General features: G+C 33.1%; 4 protein-coding genes across 4 annotated transcripts; 2 read left to right on the top strand and 2 right to left on the bottom strand.

Annotated features, from left to right (window-relative positions):
- Window positions 1-988: 988 nt before the first annotated feature.
- LOC125822427 (uncharacterized) lies at window positions 989-4,265 on the top strand. Its single transcript, XM_049501821.1, has 5 exons — window positions 989-1,428; window positions 2,154-2,217; window positions 2,656-2,820; window positions 3,173-3,235; window positions 3,467-4,265. Exons 1-5 carry the CDS (start codon window positions 1,133-1,135, stop codon window positions 3,608-3,610), a joined length of 732 nt encoding a protein of 243 aa, XP_049357778.1. The 5' UTR covers window positions 989-1,132; the 3' UTR covers window positions 3,611-4,265.
- Window positions 4,266-4,600: 335 nt separating this feature from the next.
- LOC125822414 (pentatricopeptide repeat-containing protein At1g11290, chloroplastic) lies at window positions 4,601-7,377 on the top strand. The gene has a single exon (XM_049501808.1). It carries the CDS (start codon window positions 4,718-4,720, stop codon window positions 7,151-7,153), a length of 2,436 nt encoding a protein of 811 aa, XP_049357765.1. The 5' UTR covers window positions 4,601-4,717; the 3' UTR covers window positions 7,154-7,377.
- Window positions 7,378-9,611: 2,234 nt separating this feature from the next.
- On the bottom strand, window positions 9,612-11,460 carry LOC125822426 (putative cyclin-D6-1). Its single transcript, XM_049501820.1, has 6 exons — window positions 11,143-11,460; window positions 10,898-10,984; window positions 10,720-10,815; window positions 10,419-10,620; window positions 10,185-10,315; window positions 9,612-9,890 (listed from the first exon to the last, which is right to left on the bottom strand). The coding sequence occupies exons 1-6, from the start codon at window positions 11,308-11,310 to the stop codon at window positions 9,672-9,674; spliced, it is 903 nt and encodes a 300-aa protein (XP_049357777.1). The 5' UTR covers window positions 11,311-11,460; the 3' UTR covers window positions 9,612-9,671.
- Window positions 11,461-19,418: 7,958 nt separating this feature from the next.
- On the bottom strand, window positions 19,419-22,901 carry LOC125822421 (uncharacterized). The gene is made up of 2 exons (XM_049501815.1): window positions 22,759-22,901; window positions 19,419-20,805 (listed from the first exon to the last, which is right to left on the bottom strand). Exon 2 carries the CDS (start codon window positions 20,799-20,801, stop codon window positions 19,551-19,553), a length of 1,251 nt encoding a protein of 416 aa, XP_049357772.1. The 5' UTR covers window positions 20,802-20,805; window positions 22,759-22,901; the 3' UTR covers window positions 19,419-19,550.
- Between the last annotated feature and the right edge of the window lie 3,933 nt (window positions 22,902-26,834).

The following is a 26,834-nucleotide window of genomic DNA, read 5'->3' as shown; positions in this document are numbered from 1 at the left end:
ACTAAACAATTGCTAGAATGGAAAATGATTTTTTTTGTCTATTGCTACAGTACGTTTTAAAAAAAAATATATATATATAATTAAATAACTGGAGTGGATTAGTAAGATAAACAAAATAGATATCTTCTTATTTCTTATAATAAAAATAGTTTAAAATAAAATTAGATTTCAACAAAAAAAATATTTAAATTGATTGGGTGACTTTTTAAGTGAAATATCAATAGTTGATTGACTTTTGAGTTATAATTATTGATTTCATATTATATTTTTGTATTTAAATGTTAAATTGTAAATTAAAAATATAAGATGAAGTTAAAGATATTAATAAATATCAAGTTTTGTATGGAATATATTGTAATTCTTACCAAATTTGGAGAGTAGTTTTCTAAAATTAGTTGACTTAACTATGGTTATGATATTTATTCATATGATATAATATTGACTTTTAAACTTTAAATATGACACATATTTCTAATCTAGACGTGCACTTGACGAAATGAAGGAAAAGGGTAATGGAGAGGGGAGCCGGATCCATTATAAATGGTAAACTTATTTACTCACACATAAACTTTTTTGAATTTTTAGTTTGAAATGTTTATAAAAATATTTATCATGTGTTAAAAGATATTTAATTGAAACATGTTATAGTTTGGGCGAATAAATGAAATATATATGTATTATACCTTTTGTTTTTTCTCCTAATGACGCGTTAATAAATAATGTTAGTAGTACAATAATTTTGACCGTTAACTTGGCAAGTAAAAATCCCTCAAAAGCTATATCCACGTGTGTACGTGTCACCAGCTGTACCGTCGGGCCCACCATCATTATTTCTCGCGCCAACCAAAATACCTTTTTTATTGGCAATAATAAAATCGCCACCAATTATCGAGCCACCATATCCTCCTCTAAAAATAAAATAAAATACACTATAATTATGTTCCACAATGTCCCTTATTACTCTTTATATATAAAAAAAACTGTGTCTCGATCTCAACTATTTTAATCATTTATATATATCTCTTCCGTTCTACTCTGCCCAAATATTTCGCCTTAATCCACAATTATTCTCTGTTCGTTATATAAACTTTTTATAGGAAGGAGCAATTTTTCGGAAGAGAGCACCCAGATAATGGATGTGTTTGAAAAGAGAGAAATGGCGGCGGAGAAAGCAAGAGGAGGGGAGGAGGAGGAAGAGGGAGAGGGGCAGAGGTTGTTGTCGGAAGGGGTGACGGTGGTGGATTTTGATTTGTTGTGTTCCACGGTGGCGATGCAAGCACAAAAGGGGCAGTGGGTGAAGTTGAATTTGAATGGGGATGAAGAAAATGCTATGGGTTATGATTATGGTGGAGGGGTTTTGAGGATGTGGGAAGGAGAGCTTTTTTGTGATTGTCTTGACGACCGTCGAATTGCTTTTCAGTCTGTTTGGTAAAGTTTTTTCCTCTTTTTTTTTTTTTTTTCTAGCTTTTCTGTTATTTGTTTTCCCATCATTTTATTATGTGGGTTTTGGATTTTGGTTAAAATTTTCTTACTTTTATTGTGTGTTTGTTTTCTGGTCCTCCATTTGTACTTTTTTTCGTTTATTTGGTTTTGTTAATGAAACTTCAAAAACTGATTTGTTTCTCTCTCCCCGCCGGCCGGTGGAAAACTGGGGATGATCTCCCTTCCACCGCCGGCCGGTGAAAAAGGCGCTGTAGCTTTTTAGTTTCAAGTTAAGTTGCGTGCACTCTTCACTTTTGATGCCCAAGTACTTTTGAAGAATCCGACATGCACCGGTTAGAGATAGAGGGTGGTTGATTGATTGATTTTTTAATTCTTAGTTTCTAATTTTGGTTTCGCGTTTGAAAATCCAGGATTGGCTTTTTCTTGTCATTTCCTTTTGTGAAATTGCTAGATTCAAAATTGTAAGGCAAACCTTTTTGAGAATGTGCAATTGATTTCAGCTGATAGGGAACCATTACTTATTATCCTCTATTATTAAATGAGGAAAATTAATAGTCAGCCAAATTTGACTTATTGTTGAACAATTCCTTTCCTACTTGAAAGTTGAATGCTTTACTTGCAAATGAACATTTGCTCTTGTTCTCAATTCATCATCAAATTAAGTGGTTGGGATTATGGTGCTGATTTTAATTTTTCTTCATGTATTGCAGCTGCCCCTGGTACAGATTTGGAAAGAATATGAAACGTGCTGGTTTCGGTTCCTGCTTTCTTCAGGTCAATATTTTTCACATTTAAATCCATACTAGTTGTTGACCTACCCACCCCCTCGAGTTCTTGGCGATCCCTCGTGGTCAAAGTCATCTTTAAATTTGTTTCTGTTATAGTGATTTGCTATCTCCTCTTTAAATTATGTTTTACTAGTTCGCAGCAATCTATCTTATATTGTTAATTTACTTGGTCAACATAGATTGGTTAGGACTAGAAGGGTCTTAATGATTGTTCATTATATACATATTAATGTGGAAAGAAATATATTGCACTCTTAGTTCATTACACAATGTCTGGTATAAATGTTTAATGTTACCTGTTTTCAAAATGTTGGCGAGATTTGATTGGAACTGAAGAAAATTTTACTGCTTCGTACTTTAACATTGATTTGTCAGCTTTCCATAAAATACTCGTGTACTGAAACAGATTTATACTGGTCTGCAGGGCTCTATTTATTTGATTCTCACTCTTGTTGCTCTCCTAAGCATTCTGGCGTTCATTGTCACAAAGAAGCACTGCTTTTTATATGTTGGTGGTGCTTTTATAATCTTTGTTGGAGTATATATGGGTTATCACCGCACAAAAATGAGAAACAAGTTCAATATCAGAGTGAGTACTTTAATCCCTATTTTCGCTTTTACTGCTACTTTTCAGTTCTTCCTGTTTGATCATATTCCTAGAGTTGCACAAACTATTTGTGGGAATTGGTTGTATAGCTTGTTATTCTCTAGTTTTAGTAATGGTTTCTCTGCAGTCCAGTTTTTATAAATAATAATCTATCTTCGGTTTTTTCTTCTTAACCTACCCTCTTTATTGGTTTTTACATCTTCTCTTGTATTTTGAGCTACTGAAATGCTGATGAGTGGTAACATTTTTGGAAGGACAACAGTATTTTACTTGCATCTATTATTGTTTTTCTTTAACTGTTGTGATAACTCTTGCTCTTTTAATACTTCTTCAGGGTGATAGTTCTTTGGATGATTGCATCTTCCATTTAACCTGTCCATGCTGCACCTTATCTCAGGTTCGTTCTATTATTCAACCTGCATTAAATAACAACAAAGTAGAGTTTCTTTGCCTGGTCGGGTGAAGTTGCTTGTTGCTTTTTCTCACCCCTCGGTCCCAAGAGAAGCTGAATAAGTAGATTGACTCAGAAAAACACAATCTAAGTCAATCGGGATCTGTAGTTTGTGAAGTTTGATGGCATATTTTGCTTTGTTAATCGATTTTGAATTCTTGTTGTTTTATTGAACAGGAAGCTAGAACATTAGAGATGAACAATGTCCAAGATGGCATATGGCATGGTAGAGGTGATACCATATGCGTAGGAAGTTATTCTGAACTTGGCAAGACTCCATTTGAACTAAGTCCGCCTGCTATTGTGTCAACAAAGTCCTGAACCATACGTATGCAGAGGGATTAGGACACCAAAAAGAAGGACAATACGGGTAGCAGTTAATTCTAGAGTAGAGCATCCTTCACATTGTTCTCACCCTTGAAAAGCCAAGCCTACAAGCGCGGTCCAGAATTAGCAACATTCTTTTTCCAGAATGGAAGAATTTCATTAAACTTGCCCATACATACAAGGGTAGAATCTCGTATAGGTTATGGCATGCTAGCTAAGGCACAGAATGCCGGCTGTTTTTTTGGAAGCAAGGCATTTTCCAGCGTCAAAGTGGCAAAATGCTTCAGAAAGATGTGCTTCCAATTTTAAAAATGTATTTCAAATAGGAAACTTGCAAGCAATGTTGTATATATATATATATTATATATATGTAATAATAAGCAAATGCTTCCAAAAAGAAATGAGGGAGGCAGTTGCGTATTAATAACATAGTTGAAGTTCGTTTTTTTTTTTTTTTAGGAAGAGCACAAGCTTTCGTATGTAAATATTCAATTGAGTCAAAGAATGAAGAGATTCTACTTGTCTCGTGAACTAAATTAATGGAGAGAAGAATTCTCTTCTTGATCCTACTTACTAGATTTCTCATTTGTTAATGTTGTGGTTCAATTTACATTGTATAATATACTCCTTTTAGTCTTGGTTTTCTTTACCTTTCTCTAATCATTTCTAATGTACCTGATGAATTTTATGTTAAAAGGTGGAATCATGGACAACCCCTTAAAGTAATTAACGTAGGGCTTTGTTAGTATCATTTTGACAGACATTGGTGGAGTAAATAAACTATATATAGATTTTTTTTGGGATTTTTATTTGGTTTTCGATATTCACATTGAAGCTTGATGAATTTGGATTCACACCACGCACGATCCAATTACCAAGGAACAACCTCATTCACTAGTGATTGAGGATAAACTATTTATAGAGTTAACTGGTTGATCGAACCAAAAAAAAAATCAGGTCTTTCAAGTGATTGCATTGCTAGAAATAAAAGCTAGAAAAAGATAATGAATATTAATGGAGATAACAGTTCGATTGTAAACTGCGCTTTGGAAGTGGTACTTTACTCTATCAGTAGATTTCAGTGAAGAATCAGTAAGCTTCATGAGTTTCCCGCTGTTGGCACGCTCCATCACTCCAGCACCACCGCCACCGGCGGCGATTCCACAGCCGCCGTTTCTATCTCAAAGGGTCCACATCCCATCACATATATACAAACACCCAACAGCAATCCTCCTGGAACTCTGCAATTCCATGAAAGAGCTTCACCAAATTCTCCCTCACATTATCAAAAACGGTCTCTATAAAGAACACCTTTTTGAAACAAAATTAGTTAGCTTATTCACCAAATATGGTAGCCTTAATGATGCCACCAAAGTCTTTGAATTTGCTAAACTCAAAGTTGACCCCATGTATCATACGATGCTAAAAGGCCATACCCATCACTCTAATTTGTATTCTTCTTTGGCTTTTTACTCTCGTTTGAGATATGATGATGTAACTCCGGTAATATATAATTTTAGCTATTTGTTAAAAGCTTGTGCAGATAATTCTGATGTTGTGAAGGGTAAACAGGTACATGCGCAGTTGATTCTTCATGGGTTTTCAGATAGTTTGTTTGCGATGACTAGTGTTGTGAATCTTTATGCTAAATGTGGGATGGTTGGTGATGCATATAAGATGTTTGATAGAATGCCTGAGAGGGATTTGGTTTGTTGGAATACGGTTATTTCAGGATATGCACAAAATGGGATGTCAAAGAGAGCGTTGGAGTTGGTTCTAAGGATGCAAGAGGAAGGGTGTAATAGGCCGGATTCGGTTACGATTGTGTCCATTTTGCCTGCTTGTGGTGCAATTGGGTCCTTTAAAATGGGGAAGTTGATTCATGGATATGTTTTTAGAAATGGTTTTGAGTCGCTTGTGAATGTCTCGACTGCTTTGGTCGATATGTATGCTAAATGTGGGTCAGTGGGTACTGCTAGGTTGGTTTTTGATAAGATGGATTCTAAGACGGTTGTATCGTTGAATGCTATGATAGATGGATATGCACGGAATGGATATTACGATGAAGCTCTTATCATCTTTCAGAAAATGTTGGATGAAGGATTCAAACCGACGAATGTGACTATTATGAGCACTTTACATGCGTGTGCTGAAACAAGGAATATTGAGCTTGGACAATATGTACACAAACTAGTCAACCAACTAGGTCTTGGTTCTAATGTTGCAGTTGTTAACTCGTTGATTTCAATGTATTGCAAGTGCCAAAGAGTGGATATTGCAGCTGAATTGTTTGAAAACTTGGGAGGAAAAACACTTGTTTCATGGAATGCTATGATATTGGGCTATGCACAAAATGGATGCGTAATGGATGCATTAACTCACTTTTGTAAAATGCATCTGATGAACATCAAACCTGATTCATTTACAATGGTAAGTGTTGTTACTGCTCTTGCTGAGTTATCAGTATTGCGCCAAGCTAAGTGGATACATGGATTTGCTGTAAGAACTTGTTTGAACAGGAATGTTTTTGTAGCCACTGCACTTGTTGACATGTATGCAAAATGTGGAGCAGTTCACACAGCAAGAAAGCTATTTGACATGATGGATGATAGGCATGTTACAACATGGAATGCCATGATAGATGGATATGGCACACATGGCTTTGGAAAGGAAGCTGTTGAATTATTTGAGGAAATGCGAAAGGGGCATGTAGAGCCTAACGACATAACATTTCTCTGTGCCATCTCAGCTTGCAGCCACTCTGGCTTTGTAGAGAAGGGGCACAACTATTTCACGATCATGAGGGAAGAATACAACTTGGAGCCTTCAATGGACCATTATGGGGCAATGGTAGACCTAATTGGTCGAGCTGGTCGGTTGAGTGAGGCTTGGAACTTCATTGATAATATGCCTATCAGACCAGGACTCAATGTCTATGGTGCAATGTTGGGAGCTTGCAAGATTCACAAAAATGTAGATTTGGGGGAGAAGGCAGCAGACAAGCTATTTGAGCTAGATCCCGATGATGGTGGATATCATGTGCTTCTTGCTAATATGTACGCCACGGCTTCAATATGGCATAAAGTTGCTAACGTCAGAACTATGATGGAGAGAAAAGGTATTCAAAAGACACCTGGATGGAGTCTAGTTGATTTAAGAAACGAGGTCCACACATTCTACTCAGGAAGCACTAGCCATCCTCAGTCAGAGAAGATCTATGCTTACCTTGAGAAACTGTTTGATAGGATTAAAGCTGCTGGATATATACCTGATACTGATTCAATTCACGATGTGGAAGATGTTGTTCAGGAGCAATTGCTAAAGAGCCACAGTGAGAAGCTTGCTATTGCATTTGGGCTTTTAAATACAAGTGCTGGTACAACTATTCACATCAGGAAAAATCTCCGGGTTTGTGGTGACTGCCATACTGCAACAAAGTACATCTCGCTTGTCATGAAACGAGAAATTATTGTACGTGATATGCACCGTTTCCACCATTTTAAGGATGGAGTCTGTTCATGTGGAGATTACTGGTGATCTGAATGATTGATGACTCTACCAAGTTGTTACCTCATGTTAATTATGTAAAACATTTTATTATTCTGATATAGAATAACCACACCACATGGATGCACCATATCTGGAGCAAAGGTGGAAAGTCACGACTGAGGTGGAACTGATTTCTCTAACTGGTTAAAATCTAGATAGGCACCTTCTGAAGTACTGAATTGAGGAATCATCATCATATTCAACAACAATTTGTTCAGGTATTGTCTACTTACCCACAGAAATTTGCAGATACTTCAATTTTGTTCTGCTGAATTTTTTATGTTCCCCCGCTGTTATTTGGATGTTAATCAAGAATTTGGATTCAAATGTTATTAACTGAAGGAAGAAGAAAGGAGTTTTATATCGATCCGTAAAAACCTCCTCTTCTTGAAAAATGAGCATTCTATGTAGAGTGCAATGATTTGTAAAATCAATAGATGTTTCTGTAATAAAGACATGCATTGATATTTTCTGCTTTAAATTTCTAGGATTTCCAGGTGTAGGAAATAGGTGTGCTTTGTTCTTCACTCATTGAAAACCAATATTAAGCAGAGTAGGTTAACTAAGCAATAAGGAGCAGATATTTAATATGAAAACCTGTGGAGCTCATTATGTATGGTGGTTTTAGGTCTTATAATTGTATTCTTATTTGTATGGTTGTCATCCGGCAGATTACGAAATTCAAATATCTGGCTATGTCGGTATCTCATAATATTCAAGCTAAGATTTTTAAAGGGCCTTTACAACCTGTAAATATTTGATGAGTAAATGTACATGTTAGATGCATATCGTTTCTCTTTGCCTATTGTATCACAGAATGCATAATGTCTTTATAGTACTTAACCTTCTAATCCCCTTAAAAAGAATCTATGGTTACATGATATTACACTTGTACATTAACATGAGAAAGCTTCAAAGTTATATGTTTTTTTCTCCTAGGCATGGTTATCTGCAAGTAAATTAAGTGTCAGTTTGACAACATTTGCGGCCTACCTGGAAGAACTGACAACGAAAAGTAGTATACTTGGTTCAAGAAACACACAATGATACTATTGCACACTTGGCAACAAGTGGAATATCACTTTTGAACGCCATCTCACTTTCCAATATTTGGAAGTTTAAAGACTAAAGATTCCAGTAAACTTCAAGTAGAATCTCTTGGTTCTGCTGGATGTCCTGAAGAATTCAACTGACATCTCCTATCTGTGGTAGTGCTGCTTTTCAATCTAGAATTTCCCAAATCAGTGTTGGTTCGAGGCATAGCCCTTATCACAAGAAAGGTTCAATGTGGAAGACTGGCAAATCCAAGTAATATTTAGCACTATGTCATATGAAGATCCCTTAATTGCACTTATCATATAGTGACTTATTTCAGATATCCGAGTGGTGCAAAATAACGGGTAGGGAAAGAGCCCCAAGTACCTACAATCCTGTAAGCTTTTACCAGTGCCTGGTAGCTGACGGTGTCATCTTTTGTATTAGTCTTGTTGTAAGTCATATGTAACAGAGGGACAGCAAAGCTGAAAGAGTAGCTATATGCAGAATTACAGACAGGTTTAGAAATGGCTGATTATGAATTTCAGAAAATAAGATGCCCTGGGACCTCTTTAAGTGTAGATAATGATTTTTTAACCTCTGTAAAGGCAACGTTATGTTACTGTGGATGTGAATCATTTGGGTTGACCCATAGGCATGCATAATTTTGTGACTTCACAACTTTTACTGTATCTAAACAGTGATTGCAAATTACAGCGATTAAGAAACAAAAACTGCTGGAACAGTTTTAAACAAAGACCGACATTTCTACTGAATTCCGTTAGTAAATAACGAATGTACTTCAAGATTGGAATAGAGAAAGTGGTTGTTGCATGACATCTGCGCCTCTAGGAGGGAGAAGAAAAGGAATTATGCTATAGAACACCAAAATTTACTCCATCCTCTGTAGGAAAGAAAAAAAAGAATAATCTCGTAGTGTGGCTTTCAAAGAAGTTAATGACAACATGTCTTTTGTCCAAAATTCAAACACCTAGCTGAAATCTGCATAATAACAACGTTTCCTCTCTCCAAGCCCCACTCGAACCATATTATTCATCACTCTTAGCCCCACTGGAAAGTGGCAAAGCGAAATACAGTAAGCTTCTCTTTTTCCATTTTTTCTTCTACTGGCACTGACTGCACATAAAACTACAAACTAATGTAAATATTCAGCTTCACAGTACCTCCCTTATCTTTGTTCGGTTCCAAAGAACAAAGATTCTTTTGAATAGTCTATAACATAAAAGTACAATGAGCGATTTTTCTCTACACAATTATGCGAATAGTGGAACCTATAGAGATTGTGCATCTAATTCGTTGCAATTCTACACTGCTCTGATTTAGTTTTAGAGTTCAATTCATTCAAAGGTCCTCCTCGACGAATCTGTTCCCACTCAAACAAAATTGCTATGCACGAGGCAACAAAATCAATGAAAACAAAATAGGGACGCTGGTATACTGTCTTACTATCTTAGCACCATTGAGCCTGAGAAATCTGGAACGTTTGATCATCCCTTAAATCGCTCAATCTCTTCTTTTTGATGGTGTCCCTATCCTGATTTGTTTGAGTCTCGCATTGAGAGCTTGTATGTTCACACTCCAGAACACTTTTTGGCGTCAACATACTACAATAGTCCCTCCCTTCTATCAGCATTTCCCGCATTACAGCCAAAGCATTCATAAGTTCCTCCTAACATTGAGTATAATTCCGCAGTTAGAATTGCAAATAAAAGAAGAAAGTACTACTAACAAAAATGACAAATGGAGAAAAAAACTGTACTTAAAATATAAGAAAAATAATGGTAGTAGTAGTTTTTGGTCTTAATTGTTTAGAATAACGATTAAGTTCTTATTTATATTATCATTTAGAAAGTATTTGGAATATTAGGGAAAGTCGGTCAAAAAATCCAATAATAGTAAATGTATCTTATAAAACAGAGCAAGGAAGAAGGAAGCACATTTTTTTTATTTAAAGAAGACTTACTTTATTTGAGTATTGGATTTCTGAAATTGCAGCTAAGCAAGAAGAAAATTGCAAGGGAATCAACTCCTCAGCTGCACACAGAAGCGCCGATGCTGCTATTATTGACGGTTTGTACTCAAAAAGCTTAATTTCTGCAGTAAATTGTACACATGCCGGGCATTAATCAATGGTTAAGACAGCATTTATTACCTAACTAATAACATAATTTTGAAATTAGTAGAGAATTAACAATACCGTATTGAGTACTGAAGATGATATCTGAAGCTCGTTGTTTAAGAGACTGAGTCAGACACGGGTCGCCGAGTTTAAAAAACGAATTGAAGAAATGCAGAAACGAGAAAGGCGTGATGGATCTTAGTCTCCACTTGAGAGTATCGAGAATCAGCGATTCCATGCGTTGAATCGATTGAGCGTCAAAATTTAAACCTACATCTCTCTGTTGCAGTTTTCAAACTAAGTCGTATTGCATCGAAATTTTAGCAATGATGAGAAGTCGAGATGAAATTATACTGTACAATATTGACTCACAGTTTACCTGAATATCGGACAGTGATAAATCGACGTTCCTCATTTTTGCGGCAAGAGAAAGGCTAACAATGACGAGAATCCGTACAATCCATGGCTTATTCTCCTGAAGTAAGTTTCATACAATTCTCAGCAGATTTTCAACAATTTCATTACACTTCTATGAGAATGAAATGAAATCCGTTTACCAGAACTGCTTGTTTGGAGAGAAAACGATCAATGTAATTGACGGCGAGGTAGGCAATATAGCCATCAAATTTGTAAGAACTTTGTACCTGCAAAAATCACAACCACTGAGACGTACAATTAACTACAAATTACTATACTATTGATATAATTTTCATTTGTAGAAAAGTTAACATAGTTCAATTAAACTCTGAAAATGCAGAACTGAGTAGGACGAAAGCAGTACAAAATTATGAAGAGTGTTTACTTGAGAAATAAGGAAAACAGAATGGCGGCGAAGGGAAAAGCGAACATCGGTAGATTTGAAGTCGAGAAACGACGGCATGTGATCGGACTCGTTGGCAAAGAGAGCTGAAACGGAGTCGAAATGGTATTCTTCGAAGCCCGTTAATGGATTCTGTAGATCGTATTCCATTTAATCTTTTGTTAATCAGTTGAAGTATAGTACTGCTGGTATGAATTAAGCGGCAATAAAGTGAAAGGCGAAAGTGAGAGCGACTGGACTTGTTTAATTTTGTTCAGTCAGAATGTATGAAAACAGAGCACTTTGCTTTCTGAGCTGCAACAGAGAGAAGAAAAAAATAAAAGAAGAAAAATGATAGTAATAGCACATTCCCAATCTTCATATATATAGGCTCCTACAAAGCTGTAAGGTACCCATTTTACAAAAAAGTTAGGTACAACTGTTGCTGCACATAGTACACAGTCTACATAGAAGTTGGGTGAAAATTGAACATTACTAATTGTTAGCTCCTGAATTTAGATAATCGAGTTCATAAATTATTTATATATATTAAGTAATTCTTTTATGGAATTTATTTTGCTTATTTAGAGGACTTAGATTGAAATAATGATGCTATTAATAAATTGTAGCATGTTATATGGAGAACGTCATAATCTTTTTGGCATATGATAGGAGAATAACTTCTAATTGAAACTTTTGTAGGAGAAAAAGGATAAATATAGAATATCTAGTTGGGTCGTATTTAGATCGAAACAACAAATTAAATTGAAGAATTTACTGCCCATTATAGAGGAAGTTATTGTTTAAATCTTTATTTAAAACTCATTTTATGATGAAGTTGGTGCCTTGGTTGTTAGAGGAATTAAGATCTACTTTTGTCTAAAGAGCTGTAATCCTTTATATCTTTTAAAGATGTCGGTAATTTCCTAAGTATACACATTGTTGGCACGATATTAATTTAAGCTAGGCACGTAAAATCATTTTAAAGTTTCATCTTGAAGAATCCACCGTTGTTATATGGTCATATTTCTAAACACATTATCACGTGATCAGATTTGTTAAAATTATTACTGTCCATTAGACCTTTGGTACTTCTTTTTTAATCGCCATAGTTTTCAATACATAACTTTGCCATAAATTGACTTATGCGACAACTTATTTTCAACATTGAGTTGTGCACATCAACAAACCTTATATGGGAATCTATTACTCTCCCTTCATTTCAATTCATTTGGTTTCGACTTTACATGGAACTTAAAAATTAAAATCTTGTAATCTTAAATAAAGATATGTAAAATTTATCATAAATTTGTGATAGAATTATTTTATGAGAGTCAAAAAGAAAGTATAATAATATTTGGAAATGACTATATGAAGGCAAATCCATTCAAGTAGAAGTATATTGGACTTGAGTCTAACTCAAACTTAAACTGTAAATTTACATTGTGACGATATATATCTGAAAAATGTGAAAGAAAAACAAGTGAATGAAAGGTGTGGTCCTAGGTAGAAAAATAATTTTGTAAAGATTAATAAGGATATGAAGTATGAAGAAAGAAAAGAAGCAGAGTCTCACATTTTGAATGCATCTTATCTCTGAAATTTAGAATTCAGGTAAGTGCATTACAGAAGAGAAATTAAAGTAGTGGTAATAGGAGTAATGGAGTACAGTATGTGTGCAGTGTACGTACTTGTCGTTGCCTCCCTATTTCTTTCAGTCTTTAAGAGCAACGACACCAGCCTTCACCATCTTCCTTTTACTTTAACATAAAAATACATACTAATGTTTTCATATTTGGACTCAATCAATTTAATGCTCTGTGCCTCTGTTCCCTCCTCACCCTTTCTGCAATAAGCCTCCTCGATCTCTTTTTCCAGAGCTTTCAGATTTTATTTTATTTTTTATTATGGAGTTTGAACCCACAACACTAACGTGAAAATATTTTCATCGCCCTTTGAGCTATCAATCAACTTCATATGTATCTACTAAATTTTCGAATATAAATACAGGATCTACGGAAAAGCTAGTGGTTGTCCAAACCCACAAACCCCCACCTTGCTCCTCCTCTGGAGGTAAATGAGGAACTTCTTTCTATTTTAATTTTATATCTGGGCAAGTCGTTATAGGTGACCAACAAGAATTGTGGTGTAGTGTTAACTACTCATTCATCCTTAATCAAAGGTCTTAGGTTCGAATCCCTCTAGGTACAGTATTATCTTTGTTAGGAAACATTGTTGCGGAAGCCGAATATATAGAGTGTGATGAAATCACAACTGCTATATCTAAAGGTAGTTAATAAATAGTAAATGAGACAACAATAAAAGGAACACCAGAAATTAACGAGGTTCGGCAAAATTTTATTTTCCTTTGCCTACTCCTTGGACATAACCAACCAATATTTATTTCACTCCAAAAGAGTACAAGTGAAATACTACAAGAGAGAAAGAAGGTCAAATGCCTTTGAGATGAGAACACAAGTGAGAGGTGTACGTTTTACAAATGAATTAAGAGCTATCTATTTATAGGAATGAATACTTTCTATTGATGTCATCCATGATATCACAATGTGTCAAAATGTCAAGGTTTAACTTGTGAAACCATTTTATGATTTACCTAAATTTCACCTACAAAGCTACTATCTTGACTTTTGTACCAATGAAGAATTATCTTCCTAGCTACCAAATTTTCACATTAATTCATCTTTGAATCTTGTCAAATTTAACAAACATTTTATCCGTCAATGTGAAACATCTCGATACGAATCTGGATTTAGTCCGTACACCAAATGAACCATAACTAGTAATTAAGTGGAGAAGGGTGAAAGGGCGTAGTCATTATCCCTGAGATTCTAAGGTTGCAACTGATCCAAAGGGTTGGCTCGAGGTGAATTTCTCGATCATCAAAATAAACTTCATTGAACGATGCGAAGACATAGGATAATTGTTTTACCAGATGGGCTGATTCAAGCTAGCTAGGTATTGATTGTCATGGCCCATGACATAACTATATTTGATGTATGTTTTCCAGACGTTGCAGAAGAAACAATAAGGACATTCACATGATTCTTGGATGGAGTACAGGCCCCATTTTCTTGGAACATCTATACCAGATTGAACAACCGTAACCAAACATATGATATAACAACAGAAACAATTTTACTCCTATTTGAGAGTATATTTATATATGTATCAGTGTGACACATGTGAATACAATTAATATGCTTGTACTCATTTCAATCTTCAGAACAGTTAATCATAAACTTGGAAAACATATTCAGAGAAGGCAGCATTGGCAAATTTATTCAGAGAGGGCAGACAGGTTGATCCCACCACCTTTTTATAAGTATCAAAAAGCTATTTGTATGGACTAGAATTTTCAATATTATATATATGCAAAATTAATGTAGATAGTTCATAATATTTGGTAAGATTTTTATAAAATTCAGTACAGCAAAATTCTTGAATCTGTTACTAATTTGTTTGAATACACAACAAACCAAGCAGGGCCAGCTGTTAACTTCGAAGTAAATGTCGGCTTCTTGAGTGTGTAATTGGAGGAGTAATATAATCCAAAGAAAATGGTTGCTCTTTCTTTGTCATGACAGGGTGAAACCTTTGTTTATGTTCAGTTAATCTATTTTATTCTAATTCGATCTAAGACAATAAAAATCACATTTCGTAGAATTTGAACTTGGTGCCCTTTATTGTTTGATACTGGTTATTTGAAATCAAGTTGCATAAGATAGTTAGAATTTGATTAATTCAAATTTATGTTGTGTAAGGTTTTATTAAAGAGAGAAGTTTTTCTTGCCCAAAAAAAAAAATCTCATGTGGAGGACTCGAAAGCAAAACTTTTCTAATTAAGAAATCTTATTCATTCTATCACAACTCTGGATGATAACGTTCTTAAATTCGCTTTGCTTTTAACTCCAAAACCATTGAGGAAACACTCTTAGGCATAAGTAACCATGCTTATTAGGGTAAGATTCTCAATTTTACTAATTAGAGTAATATACAGGCATCAATATTAGTTATTGATAAAATTGATGCATGACTAATTACTGAAACAAATTTCATTACTACGTAATCATCACATAATTATAGTTTTAAATTATTATAAAGAAGTTTCATAAAGATGATTTGATATCACATATTCAAACACTAATTTAAAATTATGATATCATATCGCGTATCCAAACGCGTATCTTTGTTGCTATGGTTATCATGTCTTCTTCCGAATATGATTCCCTCCTTTTCTTTTGTTGATTGACGAGAAAGCATAAAGTCCCTCTTATATTCCCATTTTTTTCTGCCAATACAACTTTTGCTTTTCTCCTTTATTATTTTTATATATTTTTGGCTGACCTTAATGTCTAGCTCTCAATTTGTTTTCAGAATTATATTGATTATATACTGATTCAACCATCTATTTCTGATAGTGATGTGATTAAAAATATTAATGATAGACATAATAAATAAGATTAGATCAGATAAAACTAAATAATTTGCAAGTAAATAATTTTAAAAAAAATATTTCCTCTTTGAATTATTAATTGAAGACATATATATAATAAGATAAGAATAATAAATAATGAGAAAACTGGAAAATAAAGAATCAGTAAATTAAGCAGCAATTTGAGCTACTGGGCCGAAGGCATGACTCCAAAACCAACAAGCAGTCGAGCACTTCAGCAAGCAACAACTATGAATAAATTGTGTAGCATATCTAATTCGTTTGACATATGTTTAATTATTATTTTTGTCTTATCCAGCATAAGTTCAGATTATTTTTATTCCATCTTGTTTGGCATAAATTCTGTAGAAATCTGTTAAGACATAATTTTATGGGTTTTAAAACTAAACATATGTCTATATCAACATAAGTTTTGTAGGAATAACTTGTTGGTTCTAAACTAAACTTATACCTCTAACGACAGTACTTAAGAGACATAACTTGAGTTATATTATAATACAAGAAAATAAACTTATGCAATTTTTGTCACACCCCTATTTTTCCCCAAACGAAGTGTTTGAAAAATAGAGTTTCTCCAATTAAAGTGACATTTTGAAAAGGGATTATTTTTATTTCAGAGTCGCCACTTGGAATCGAGTTTTGGTGTTCCAAGTCACCTAATTTTTACCCCTAATCAAAAAGAAGTTGACTCTAATTTTTAATGGTCTGCGAACTAGAAATATGGATAAGAAATTCTATTGACCAAGGGGAAGGTGTAAGGCACCCCTCGAGTCCCGTGTTTCTAGCACAGTTGCTTCATTGACTTATATCTTGTCTTGACTTAGTTTTTGGATATAGTATACTTATCAGCTATACATTTACTTATGTCCCACCTTCTTTGATTTATTGTAACTATCTTGTTTAGATTTTTTAGAGTCCGGAGAATTTTAGTATTGTCGTTTTAGTGGGAGTCGATATTTGAATTATAATAGAAGGTAAACTTCTACGGGATTTAGGATTAATTTTAGAAAAAGAAAATGTTAAAGAGGTTGAAACCAATTTCTTGAAATTTTTCTTTTTCTTATTTTTCTTCTATTTTTTTTGCACGTTACTTTTTGTAGTTTTTACTTTCATTCATTTTAATTTTTTTTAACATTCTGTTTCTTCTTACTTTTATTTTATTTTTATTTGATTTTTGTCTAACAAAATATTTCTTTTTCTAATTTTCTTCTATTTATTTTTTGCACGTTATTATTTTTTTTGTAGTTTTTACTTTTTTTTTTCTTTACATTCTTCTTCTTCTTACTTTTATTTTTATTTGTTGTTTTTATCTAACAAAAATGTTTTTCTTCTTTTTTATTTAAATAATTTTTTGGCTAAGTTTTGTTTTCCCCTTTTTTATTTTTTACCTTTTCTTTATTTTTTGCTCTTTATAACTTTTCATCTTTTGTTTCTTCTGTTTTTGTTTTAAATGTTTATTTATTTTATTCTTACTTTCTTTTTAATGATCTATTCCTCTTCTTTTTTTTATTATCTTCATCTTTCCATTCTGCACTATTTTGTTTTATTATTATACTTTTCTCTGCTCACGTTTTCTTTTTTTTTATTTTTTGTATATTATTTTTTAATTAATTTTTTCCTTTAAACTAATTGAGAGAAAAATAATACACGCAGTGATATAATAATTTTTCTTCACCAAATGATGATAGTGTGAAATTACTAATAAAAGAACTATCTCACGTTGATGAATTAATGACTCACTTAAATGAACTAATGTTCATCTCCTCCATTTTTAATATTTCGGATACGATAAAAATTATTCTAATAATTAATTGTCTCCATAAGTATGGCAATATTATTTATTTATTAAACTCCAGAAACTCTAAATGATAACTAATACAGAATCTCTAACCAATTTACACGTAATTAAATTAAAGTCATAAACGAAGTTGTCAATTTGTACCATCAAATAAATGTACATAAACATGTTGAAATAAAACTAGGAGTAAACAACAACCATCTTTGGATCAAATTAGTTGATTAAATTAACGTCAGGTGTAAAAATAATTCGATGAGCAAATTTAAACAGTAACAATTCATGCAATCAACAATATGATATGCGTCATAAAATAGTGGCATATAACAATACATGTAATTTTAAGGACTTCATAACATCATAATCGAATTCAGAACAATTATTTCATTGAACTATATAAGGGATTAGAATTACCTTTTCGTAAAACTTAATTCCAACAAAAGAAACCGCTACAATCTACTGATTTCCAAAGTTAATTATAATTAACTTTAAGGAGCCACGAACTTGAATCCACGAACAAAAATCTATCTGACTTAAAGTGTATATGCTTTTTTTTTTTTTTGTGCACTCTATTCCATATAACTGATGATGGTGATCTCTATCTCCCCCTTTTGTACGTTTGTGTTCTTATATATATAGGATAGGTTTTTTGCTTTTTTGCCAATTTTCTTGGTACGTGTGTGTGTGGGTCTCCTTTTGTTATTGACTTTTTCTTCCTTTAGTCATGTGAAGTGGGAGTGTAGAGAATTGTGGGAAAGTGGGAGTGTGGGGGTGTATGGTATTGTTGTTGTTTATTTATTTATTTATTTTAAAAAGCAGCAAACTGTTTTTGCTCTTCTTTTCCTTACGTGTAGTATGTTTTTGGGTAGGTATAGGAGTGGGGTAGGTTTGTTAGATTAATTAGGTTATTTTTTATTTACTTTTTAGTTTTAGTTTTATTTTAATCTTAAAAGAATAGCATATCAACTAATTATTTAAAATTAATAAAAATCTAAGAAAAAGTCAACTAGCTATAAGATAAGATCAATTAAATAATACTAGCTTATTTATAAAAACTTAATTTCAAATATAGTTTTTTTTTGTAATCTTTCATTTCTTTTTAAACAATTGACAATAAAACTTATCTTAAAAAGTGATTCTATTTTGTTGTTTGCAAATCTTTTAAAAATAAGCTTAATAAAATAAGATAACAGTCAAAATATTTAATTTATATTTATAAAAATATTTTAGCTCTAAAAATGGTATAAAATTTTAAGCTCGGTCAAAAATACGTGTCTACAATTTAATTTTTAATTTTTTTGTTTTTCCATTGTCATGAATATTTTCAATCATTATTTTGTTATTTAAAATGTTAAAAGAGCAAAGATTTAAGACCATCTTAATAATAATCCATGGTCTACCAACTACGTTTGGGCTATTCTTATGGGCTTTCAGTACTGGATGGGGAATCCCCATAGCTGAATAATGTTGGGCCGTGATATGACTATGGGTATCAGAATTACAAAACATAATGCTGTCTGCTTGCATGCTTCTATGGCACTTATTGGTGGCACACAATTTACTCAATCTATTCAGGTTAGTGGTTATATGTGAAAAAATATGTCCAATGATGACCCTTACAAGCTTTATACTTTGAATTCCAACTTCTTTTACTTACAAGTCTTTGATGCCTTGCTCAAAATGCAGAAATTGCACTGGTGCTAATAAATTTCAACTCTACTGTAAGCTTATTGTTATCAACAAAACATGAGTATTATTTTCTACTCTTTCACCATAAAGTTGCTCGGCTCCGCTAAAAGGTATAAATGATTTCTCTCGACAAGTATTCTTTTTCTCCACCCATCATAACCTAACTAGCTTTACGTCTATTCTAATCTCAAAAGATCATTGTAAATGACTAGCATTTAAAGAAATCACTTCACAAAAATCATACTAAAAACCTTGTAAACATTGACAAGCTACTTTGCTTAAATGCTTTTACAACTTGGTTTTTTACTAATAAAATACTCACATATTAAAATTGGAGGATAGATTATCAATTACTACAACTTATTTACCATTCACAAAATTTTGCTTCAAATTAAACAAAATGCTTAACACAAAAAGTAGCACACCAAATATACTTCTCAATCAAACCTTCAATTATTGGGAGACCCGACCCGATTTTCCATCACCTCCGGGTCCCTGCATTTCTTCACTAACTGGACCTCCATAACCCGGAACAACTCCTGAATTCCTAACTGCATAGTAATTCATTCCTTCGGTAACAACCCTTGCAGTAGCAGAAAATTCATTCGGGTCAACACTCATTACCGGCCTCAATCCACTGTATACTTGGCCCATACTTGAAACGGGTGGATACCCGACGGGTAATTGATTCGGAGGAACTGGAAAAGGATGAATATATGGAGCCCGTAATTGAACCGGGATATTTCCGGGCTGAACCGGACCCGGGACATAGTAAACGGGTATGGTTTGCACCGGTGGTGCTGGGTAATGCCATAGTGGACTACTTGGATAACTCGGTTGTTGCTGTTGAACCGCCTTTTCGCCGGTCTCAATCGCACTCGCAACCGGCGTTTCTCTGGATTCAGTTGTCATGTTTGGCTTATCGAGCTTTGTTTTAACAGGTGGAAGATCCGGCATCACTGTCATAGCTGCTGTAGGTGTCATTGATGATGACGAAATTGAGCAATAAGGAGAAGAAACAATGGGTGGAGCGGGTGAGCCCGGCTCCGAAAGGATCTTGTTCTTCACGAATTTTGATTCGCGGGGCGGATCATCGGAATTGTCCAGCCCGAACAAGTAATCCGGAACTTCAGAAACAATAGACGATACTTCGGATCGCCCACGCTCCAGACCCGGACCGGCGCCACCATTGAGAGCGTCAACAAACCATTGCTCTCGCTTAGATGAGCCGTCGAGGATGGAGCTGATAGTGCTGGCTCTGGAACCAGAATCGTTAGGGAAAAGGAAGAGCCGAAGCCGAGCTGATTTCTGATTCTGCGTGAGCCGATCGTACTCTTCCATCATATTCTCCAAATCTTCATCGGTTGTGACGGTTATCAAAGCGTCCAGTTCCTCGTTAGGGAGCTGGTACTTGATGTTAATGTTTGGATATCCGACGAGTTTGGAGAGTTTCCCGAGGAGAGCTGCGAAGGTAGTGTGGCGGTTCACCGCAACAATTCGAGTATCGCCGCCGACGTAACGGAGTTGATTGTCGTGTGGCCTGAGCATAATTTTGCCACCGAAGCTGCACATGAAACGGGCACGTGGCTGTGTAGCGGTGGTGTCATCATACATGTGGTGGTGGTGCTCCGAGCGAGGCGTGGAGGCTACTGAATCGCCGTTGCCGGAGTCGAACTCTGGCGGCGCGTGAATAGACCCACTCATCGCTCTGCAAGTGAAAATGAAAGAGACTGTTAGTCTGTTAAGTAGTGTTACTGGTCCCTGTTACATTGAAGATGTATTTGGAGTGTTAACAGAAATTGTGATGAAATAAAAACACCAAATTGTGAAGAATTTGTGCTGAACTTTATCATAATAAAAAATCATGACTTAACAAAAATAATCTCATCTTCTATAAGTAATGTTAATACAATTTTATGGTATCTATTGTTTTTATTATATACTACCTTCAAGATAAGAATTAGGTCTTAGTACACTCTAAATTTTTTTCCAAATTGCACCTCATAAAATTACATTAATATGCTGCTGTTGTTATTATTATATGTCAATTTAAAATGATAATGTGAAAAGTCTATGCATTATAATAAGAGTAAAATTAAATTAAACTATTTTTCATAAAGTTGAATAATGAGTCACCGTCCTCAACAATGTCCTAATAGATTTAGACTTTTTAAAAAGGGGGAAGAAGACCAATCTCATTAGAGTAATTTTAGTAGAAGCTATTTTAATAAGCCATTATGAAAATCAAAATTAGGTGTTAGCTGAAAGCTTCGTAATGATGATATCAGCCGTTGTCAACTTGCCATAATTAAACATGGCTAATAAACTATGCTTAATTCCTTGTTTAAATAATTAAGAGCAGACAAAATTAGAAATATGCCTATTAAACCCAGCACGTCATCGGATTAGATTAGGCCATTTAACACGAGGATAGGCTAATTAATCCCCTAATAAAATTATCAGTAAAAGACAATCATATGATTAAACTGGGAGCATATATTCCTGTTTATTACTCCTTTAGCCAACAATACTTGATTACTATGGACTTTGCACACTTTTTAATAGATTATAAATAAATTAGTAATTTTACTATATCACCTTTTGAATATAATAAATACAATGTCTTGAAAGATATAATAGAGAAATGACTATACTTAATGATAAGAGTAAATTATGAACTAAGTGTAAAAATTATCCATTAATTTCATAAAGTGAATAATATTATTAGACATCCCAAAATAGTATAGCAGACACTATGGTTGAACGGAGGGATACTTGGCTCAAGTCAACAGATTCCCCCCTATCCCTTTTATCTCATTAATTTTACATAATTTCATAGTTAGTACATACATAAACTAGTTTTTCTACTATAGTTTAGGAATATGCTGATAACAAATGACCTCATTTAGGATCATTGATAATGTAAAATTTTATTTACATCGAAAGTATAACTTAAATTCCTTTTTTTCCCCTTTCAACAGTAGCATATATTCTCGTGTGGTAAATCCTTTAAAACTATTCTATCAAAAAGTTTTTCATTCTCGAGACTTAAAACTTCTGATTAAGAAGTGATTTAGTAGAATAATTATAACCTAACAAATGTAGTGATTTACATTACAATCTGTGAAATAGATAAGATTTAAAGGAAGGAGAATCGATGGATGGAACTAGAAGAAAAAATGAGGTGGTCATCGATCAATGATCATGTCTTGTAGCTGCCAGGTTTCCAGGGCCACGTTTGACGTTACGAATAATGTTATGTTCTGTTGCCAAAGGTAGGCAAACATTTGGAATATATTTTTTATATATAAACAAGTTTTATGTACCCTATTTTAATTTATTTCTTTCTCTCTACGACAAAAACAAGAATTCATTTGTGATATTACCTTAATTATTTTTTCTTGACTTCCAATTCAATCTCAAAAATGAATGAGGACTATAATCAATGAGTTTAATTTAATTCACAAGCATATTCAATCAGAACTCGAATAAAGTAGAAGGGTTGCGATAGATGAACGTTTACTAAAAAGTCATATAACCAACTTCAATTGGCTTTATTGAATCGAAAGAACTAGTTATCTCATCAAATATAGAAGATCAATCAAGAGGAAATTAAGTGAAAGCATATTAATCAAATAGAAGTTTTTTTTTAATAACTTACATGATGGAGACTTGTAACTCTTTGATGTCTCAAGACTAGAAGACAATTAATTGTGCTGAAATTTTGGCCTGCAAAAGAAGAGAGTGATGAAATGTTTGTTTGTTTGGAAAGAAAGAAAGAAATATAATGGTGGAGTTAGAGATCTAAGTTATAGAGGAGCTAATAAAAAGGAAGAATTGAGACCTTTAGGGGGGGTGGGGTCATTTATTCATGTCTTTAGTGTAGCTCTTTCTTTCAAAGACGTGGCTTCCATATATCTTTTTTTCTTCTTTTGGTGGGGATCAATGGAGATTATATTCTCAAATTATAAATAGGAAAATGATTTATGTCCACTTGTTTTTGCTAACTCATGCAAACCAATCCACTTTTATGTCTACCTAACACCATGTCATCATCTCATATTTGTTTCGCCTAAAATTTATTGATCTCCTTCTTTGAAAAATTTATTTACTAAATAAATTTGAAAAATAGGTTTTAAAGGTATACTCTAATTAATTTTCAAGTTCTAACTTGATATTTTTTTAAAATAAATTTTAAAGTTTTAAAAAATAAATTGCAATCACAAATGAAATATGAAAAAATATGAATAATTTTTATTGAAAAGATAATGTGAGTACAATTTTGTTCTCTATACTTCGAGTTTTATTAGTAGCGTATTTTTCGAATTAGGATGATAGAGACTTCCTTGAGATTCATTTGATCCTATGTAAATAGAATTTTGTGGATCTTCTTGAAGTATTTGATTGTCAAAAGAGTGTGGTCATATTTTGATCTTTTTATGAATATCCCACGAGTTTATGGGATATTCGAGATGCCTATTAATATATATATATATATATTACCTTTAACAAGGGCATGAACTAAAATTTAGGGTGGAGTAGCCTTTAAGAACTCTAACTGATATTCAACATGTTTTTATAAAGTCCCAATTGAAACTGAGTAGAGTTTCAATTGAAATTAAACATATCTTGTAGAGTCTCATAAAATTTCGATGCTACTGCATAATTTTCATATCCATAAGAGATTTTCTTAATAAAAAAATGGATTTCTCATTTTGCTGCTCGTTCATAAAATTTTACAAAATAAAACACTAATAAGTAAACACTTTATTATAAGGTCAATACTAACTCTCCAAGGATAATTTTCAACGAATTCTTTTATTATGCTACAAAGAGTTTATGGACATGGTCTATTTGGCGGTTTTAGTCGGTGCAAATAGTCTAGTTTCTCATTTCTAAAATAAAAATCTCAAGTCTAAGACAACAATTAGATAAATATATGAATTATTTCATTAAGTTGCATCACTTATTAGCTCCTTTAAATAATGATTTGTGCAATATTTTTGGTTGGCATTGAAAATTTGTGGGACTTTTATTAGAGGTGTTCAATTTTAATTAGATTTTACAAGACGTATTCGATTCTTCTTAGGATTTTTGAAGGTAATCAATCCTAAATCCTAGTTCATGTCTTGAAAAGAAATCTCGAATATTCCATAAATTTATGAAATATTCATAAAAAGATCCAATCCTAATCATCCTAATTCGAGAAATACACCTTAATTAGATTTTACAAGACGTATTCGATTCTTCTTAGGATTTTTGAAGGGTAATCAATCCTAAATCCTAGTTCATATCTTGAAAAGAAATCTCGAATATTCCATAAATTTATGAAATATTCATAAAAAGATCCAATCCTAATCATCCTAATTCGAGAAATACACCACTAACGTTCCTTGAATCATGGATAAATTTTACGAGAAAAAAATCAAAGGGAGAAACAGATTTGTGTCCATGTTGATTTATCAATAAATTATTTTTTTTCTTTTTTTATTACAATTTATTTTTCGTCACTTTAAAATTCGTGGCAAGCACCTCCAATTGAGTGTAATTCCTTGCCATTGAGATGTTAACTAATAACTTGTAAATAAACCAATAACTAACATATTTCAAACTTATTTAAATACTTGATATAAAAAAAATATTACCAACTAAATGGAAGGCCTGTTAATTGATAAAAAGAAATGTCAAGAGTCAAGACCCAAAGCAAGTTAGATAGAAAATATTATATGCTGAAATTCAAAACTTCGAATTTCTTAAAGAGGAAAAGAAAGTCTTAATTTGAATGTGATGTGAAATTCATAATTGAATTTATATTCTTTGAAGCAAGTTGGTAACAGCAATTATGTAATCCTTCACTTTCAGTGTGTGATGGTCGGTCAGTAAAACCTTTTTAAGATAAAGACATTTATACATTAATATATCATGTCTTATTTCTATAGTATAAAAGTGGATGATGAAGAGCATCTCTTTTCAAAAGCAACCCAATCCCACTTGCTTTTTTCATATTAGAAGTGGACAAATCTATTATTTCATTTCCTAAATTTAGAAAATAAAATGAGATATAGATTTGGGTTGGGGGTTGGTGGGTGGGGGCAGGGGCAGGGGCGGAGCCAATCTATGATCAAGGGGTTTATTCAAATTTCCTTTGTCAAAAAATTATACTTACATGGTTAAAATTACTTTTTATGTATATATAGTAGATGTTGAACCTCCTTCGACTAATTCATGTGTTTACTTCATCAGATTTTGAACTTCCTTAATGAAAATCCTGATTCTGCCTCTCGATAGGATGGGGGTAATAGTGGGAGGTGGCTGACCAAGGGAATATGAAGAAAAAGAAGTCATTCATTTTGATTGTTTTCAAGTAATTAATATCATATATGTTTCAAAAGATTTAATTTCTCTCAAGATGGATGGCCAACATATTCCTAATTAAGGGGTGATGTCAAAATAATTTAGCACCATTTGGTTAACTTTTTCCAGAAATAGAATATTATAGTAATATGTTCTTTAGGGCCGGCCGGCAAAATGGTTTTAAAAAACAAACACTACCATTCAATCTGATGCATTAAATATGATAATTTCTCTTATTTACCAAACATAATAAATATATTGCATTTTATATCAGATTTAAAATTATCTACTGCTCAAAGATTTTACTATATCGTTTTAGAAACTTGATTTTTTTTTTCTCTCCATCAGTAAGCCACACGACTTACAAAGGGAAACTTATCTTTAACGATGTTAACACCAAATTAAATTAATCTAAATTCTAAGAGAAGCTATAGTCGCAAATTAAGGTGAACCAAATGAATAAGTATCATTTTTATTATTTCTTGATTATTAACAAAGCAGAATTTTCACTTGTAGAATAGGAATATAAAGATGTATCTCTTGTTAGGTTAGTTTACTCATAAATAATTTTTTATTTGGAATAATAAGATGATATACATAAAAACATTTCCTAATATACCATCCTATGTGGATCAAGAAGGCTCATCTTCACCTAAAGTGGACTTCATGTTTGGGCCGAAGCTTCACGTTACCCCGAAATAAATTGTTGGGCTTCCTCATAAAACGTTGAAAAGGCCCATTTCTCAAGTGATTAGCAAATGGGCTCCCATATTAGATACTTGGGCCCCCAAGCTGGGCTGGTATAGGGTAGAGCCCACTTTATGTCATTAGTCTTCAAGTTTCATATTCTCCACGGGAAAATTAGCTAACTAGTCAAAATTTCTAACATAATTATTAAAAACATCTACACTTTAAAATAATTATTAAAAATGTCAATATGTCAATATTTTTTTTAAAATATAATGTATCCTAGTTTAGTTTCTAATTTATCTCACATTAATCGCAGGTTCTCTCTCATATATTGTTTTTATAGCAAATTATATATTTATAATTATCCTCCTAAAATACATCATATTTTCACTCCTCATCAACTCCACTTTCTCTCTCTATTCATTGTTTTTATTCCCCTTCTCTCTGCTTCCAGATTCTTTCTCTTTTTCTTTTTTTTTCAAAATGGAAAAAAATCAAACAAAATATTTGCATCATATTCTCATATAATCGGATAACTTCCTTTGGATTTGTATTTATTGGGTTAATATCATAATTTTTTAGTTTTGATTTGTATTTTTTTTTTGCCGTTTATGTATTTTTGTGTTCCAATTTATTCAACTTCAGAATCGTTTATTTAGTAAATTTTCTTTTGAGTCTGATTTTTAAAGTAAA

Source organism: Solanum verrucosum, unplaced genomic scaffold (genome assembly GCF_900185275.1).
Source record: "Solanum verrucosum unplaced genomic scaffold, falcon-dt-bn FXZP01000103.1, whole genome shotgun sequence".
In the NCBI taxonomy this organism is placed as follows: domain Eukaryota; kingdom Viridiplantae; phylum Streptophyta; class Magnoliopsida; order Solanales; family Solanaceae; genus Solanum; species Solanum verrucosum.
Note: the sequence above shows the minus strand (reverse complement) of the source record. Positions and strands in the feature narration are given on the sequence as shown.